General features: G+C 41.3%; 1 protein-coding gene across 1 annotated transcript; it reads left to right on the plus strand.

Annotated features, from left to right (window-relative positions):
• Positions 1-379: 379 nt before the first annotated feature.
• LOC139741807 (uncharacterized) lies at positions 380-4116 on the plus strand. The gene is made up of 3 exons (XM_071652395.1): positions 380-708; positions 2975-3270; positions 3742-4116. The coding sequence occupies exons 1-3, from the start codon at positions 451-453 to the stop codon at positions 3911-3913; spliced, it is 726 nt and encodes a 241-aa protein (XP_071508496.1). The 5' UTR covers positions 380-450; the 3' UTR covers positions 3914-4116.
• Positions 4117-4554: the final 438 nt, after the last annotated feature.

The raw sequence follows: 4554 nt of genomic DNA on the forward strand, positions 1-4554 counted from the left end.
CCTGCTAATACCAAAGTCTTCGGTGTCCTCCGTTTTATGATAGGATCAAACACTAGCCAACCGTGTTTAGCCATGCCGCTTACCCACCTGTGATGTACTAGTACTCTAGTTTGGGCCTAACCTATTATAAAAAAAGGGGTGTATAAAGTATGTATCCACGGTATGTGATATTTTTCAATAGTATATTAACATTTTTTCAGCCAATTAATGAAGTAATACTCTTATTATTTATAGAAAAATTCAATATACATTCAAAGTATTGTGAAATAATTCAGGAATATAATAAATGTCCCTCCAGAACTTGACAGTACACTAAAATTGAATGGACCATTCCGGCGGGGATTTCAAAAAGGGTGTGGAAGATTATCCGGCACGATCTCAACACCGTGAGAAAACTGGCAACTTCCGCGTTTTAAATTTTCCGTTTTTGAATTGGGAAACCGTAACAAAATGACAACTGAACGCAGTAATCTACTTTCCCCTTCTTCGCATGCAATGAACCTAAGAAAGAGAGGAGAACAGCGGGAAGAATCAGCAGAAAACGGATGTGATACCGATCATCTACTGCTACCCAAAGAGGGAAGAGACATTTTCATAACAGAACCACGAGAAGTTGTCAACATGGGCCTACAGCAGATCAGAGTTGCAAGAGGTACTGCAACAAGAAAACTGAGGACGGTCAAGAGAGCCTGGGGTACATTCAAAGCGGTAGGTCCCTCAAGAAATGTTCGAAATTTTCTATAATCAGGTTTCTGAGCAAGCTTACAAACTACAGCAATGGACTAGATCTATTGTCTCTGACTGCAATTCATGCAATGAGTTTTGGCAATACTTTGATAGACATCATCATTCACAGACAAGCACGCCGTGCTTTGCATGGCGTCTGGACTCTGGTCGGGCTATAACCGCAGCAGCGACCCCATACGGACAAATACGTACCGTAACTGTGTTACAGCGCCCCGCGACGGGGTTAGTCGGGCTAGTGTAATGACCAACGTGGTACTGGTAGTACTGACTACTGGTATAATAATGTACATACATGTATTGATACTGCGTAGTAGTTTTATCGATATCGAGGATATGTTCGGCGGAGACTACTGTATACTATTAGAACCTATGGTAACTACACGCAGCGCTGTCGCGAAGCGACAGCGCTGCACCTCTATTCAGTTCGGGAAACCCACTCACAAGGGGGGTCCCTCCTTATAAGTAACCTGTCCCATGATTTTAGATATGATGCCTCGAACCGATTTTGCTTGATTATTATTAGTGTCTGGTCAGGCTAAACCTATGGTAAATGTTACTGTTAGATCTACACATCTGGCTTCACGGAATCCCCCATGCCCTGATGCCCAGCTATCATCCATACATAGGCTTCATTCAAGCTTCAGCTTCATTGACTGTCATTAGTAACTGGAGCCAAAGTGGAGGAGGCGGAGGACCGTAAAACTAAAAGTAAAAAAAAGAAAAAAAGATGTAGGACCCTATAGATTCTAAGCTGTCGTTTTCATGAGGGTTTAATTTTCACGAATCACTATTGGATTGCGAAGGTAACACGCGAAAATGTCCCCACCCATGTCATTGACAGGGCTGCCAACAACTCTCACGCATTGAGCGTGAGACTCACTCATTTTGGTCCTTTCTCACTCTAAAACTTTATTTCATTTGCATGCATTTCTATTGATCTCACTCAATTTGACTCCTAAATTATAGCATTGGCCTATGGGAGTCTCACTCTCAATTAGTTTCCAGTGTTGGCAGCCCTGCATTGAGTAATAATAGTGCACTTGCGATAGCCGTCCATTGGTGTCGACTCGCAACAACAACATCTCACGAAAATGTCCATGATCTCATTCATGAAAATATCTGTACCGGGTACGCGAAAATAACAGCTTATACAAAGAAGAGTATAAAACTCTTCCAGACAGACATTTTCTGCCTAGAATTAATACTGAACCCCCCCCCCCCCCCCCCCCCCAAAAAAAAAAAAAAAAAAAAAAAAAAAAGACTGAGTGGTGTGTTTGTTTGTTTGTTTTTTTGTTGTTTAAAGAGGTTGAGAGAATGATACATTGTTATTTGATTTTATGGCTTTTTCTTTCAAAGTGAATATAGTACACCAAAAACCTCCCATATTTTTCTTCTGAAATTGCTTTATTCCAACATTCTGAATGAAAGACACTTGATGAATGGGGGGTTAGTACACAACATTAAAGGTGTGGTGTTTTCAGGGTTAACATAAAAAAGAAATATTAAACGTTGAATACAGAGACTCCAACCCCAAGCACCTTCTGATCTGGAGATTCTCCCGCCCGAAACCCCCAGCAAACGGGAGACTCCAAGTTGATGTGTACGAAGCGCGAAGTTCCTAGGGTTCTAGATATTCTAGTGGTGCTATCTAAGGCTTATTTTTTCAACATACGATAGCAATAAGTAACAACTCCTTTCCACCGGGAGACACAGAGCCAGGGCGGGAGAAATCAAATCTCAAACAGGAGAACGGGAGATTTTGCAAAAATTGGCTTTCGGCGGGAGATCTCCCGTCGAAAACGGGAGAGTTGGAGTCTCTGTGAATAGCCTGAACTCTAATAACCCTGGCCCTCACTCTGGTAATGGAATCTGCATACTCCATTATGCATATCTGTAGTCTGCATGCCCTACGTTCAAGTATAGTACTCCTGAGTGTAGCATATACCTATTTGTTTTTACTTTGAAGTTTAGAGTTAAAGCAAAGTTTGACTGCATGACCAAGCAAGAATGACATTTTTAACCAAAGGCTTTCCTGTACTGTACATTTATCTTATCATCAATGTTGTTGACAGTTAATAAAAATCAAGAACAACTATTTGAGATTCTAGCATTCTAAGTTTGAATGTTTTGAAAGGGACTTTCACTTATCAAAAGTGCAAGTTGCAAGTCAAGTTTATGTGTGTCTGAAAACTGTTTTGAAAGTGCTTCTACGACTCCCTCTTCACAGAAAATGCGACCGGAAGTGCAGAAGAAAATCAGACCCCAGCAGCTCTGGAGTGTGACCGCATGCTTGTCAAGTCCCCAGAGTCCCAGCGCGAGGAACTTCCTGCTGAACTCTCCACTCGACCCAAACCAGTTTGTCACGCCGGGCGACCACCACCAGTACAGACCAACCCAAGTCGGCACACCACTCACCCCGCTCACACCCATGGAGAACCTGAGAAGGTCGGCCAGGATCGCTGGTAAAACACCGACACCACTCAGAGACAGCAAGAGACAAACACGGAGAGTGACCCCAAAGAGGTATCTGGACTTATTTAGTTTCATTTGTACTTGTTTATTGAATCCAAGATCTTTGAAGAATAGAAGATAGAAGTTTGCAAATGTATGTCAAGAAATTATTAATTATTGTTCATACTGAAATACCTTTTCAATAGATACATGAAAAGGAATGATATTATGATGACTAATATGACGTTTATTGGTCACCATTTGCTTGTCAGTGGAAGTTTTTGTTCAGGTCAAAGTTCGTCCATTATTTGTTTAAACACAAGAATCGGGCCAGAGTTAGTTTGCATTCCATCTAGAAATACATTGAAAAATTGACCAAATAAAAAGAAAAAAAAAATCTAATATTCAGATTCAAACCTATACACATACTCATGAATACTATCTAAAAGAAACTCCCAACAAAATGTTTGATATCAGTGAAAAAGACAAACCAGTAGTTGACATTTGAAGATGCTGAGTCTCCATTGCAATTTTCTATTGCAGAATCAGACTAAGCGGCAGCCCGGGCAGGTTTACTCGTGACCTCAACTCACTGACCGTCCAGTTTGACCAGCAGATGAGTGGGGCAATAGTGCCAGCAGGAGTCAGTGCACTGGAGGCCCTGAGTACCAACCTACAGCAGACCATCAGTAATCATGACAGGTATGGGGGATGATGGCGGTGGTGGTGGTGGCAGTAGTAGTAGTAGTAAGTAGTAGTAGTAGTAGTTATTATAGTAGTACAGTACTCTCCGCGTAATCGGGTATCGCTTAAACGGGTACTCCGTTTAATTGGGTAGTAATGTCAAAAACAGTTCCAATGCACATTAAAATTACCTGATAATCGGGTTGCCTCTCCGCATAAACGGGTAAATAATTTTCTTCTTATCCAATTTCTACCCACATTTTATCGCAGATATAACCCTTCAGAAATCATGAATGTCCAATTTTACACGGCTAATCGCATTCTCTGCTTAATTTGCATAGAAGACCGATCATTTTGACTATAGTAGTCTATAGTCAAAAGACAAAGTTTTCTGAAGACATAATTTGTCCAAAAAAGAGTGCAAATTATTGCTCGTGACTGAGCAAATGTAAGGTATGTATAATGTGCCGTGGATTCACGCGCGTTACCGTAAACATACAGTGTAGGTGTTTGGTGCAGTGTACAATTCATGTACAAACACATTGTGTGTGTCAATTGTGAATGAGACGTGTTCTTCTGTTAATCGGGTACTCCGCTTAATCGGGTAAGAAACGCTCTGCTCGAGCCAACCCGATTATGCGGAGAGTACTGTACTGATAACTATCATTGTCA

This window comes from Diadema antillarum, unplaced genomic scaffold (assembly GCF_040938485.1).
Source record: "Diadema antillarum isolate AM-2024a unplaced genomic scaffold, OU_Dant_1.0 scf00000032, whole genome shotgun sequence".
Lineage (NCBI taxonomy): Eukaryota > Metazoa > Echinodermata > Echinoidea > Diadematoida > Diadematidae > Diadema > Diadema antillarum.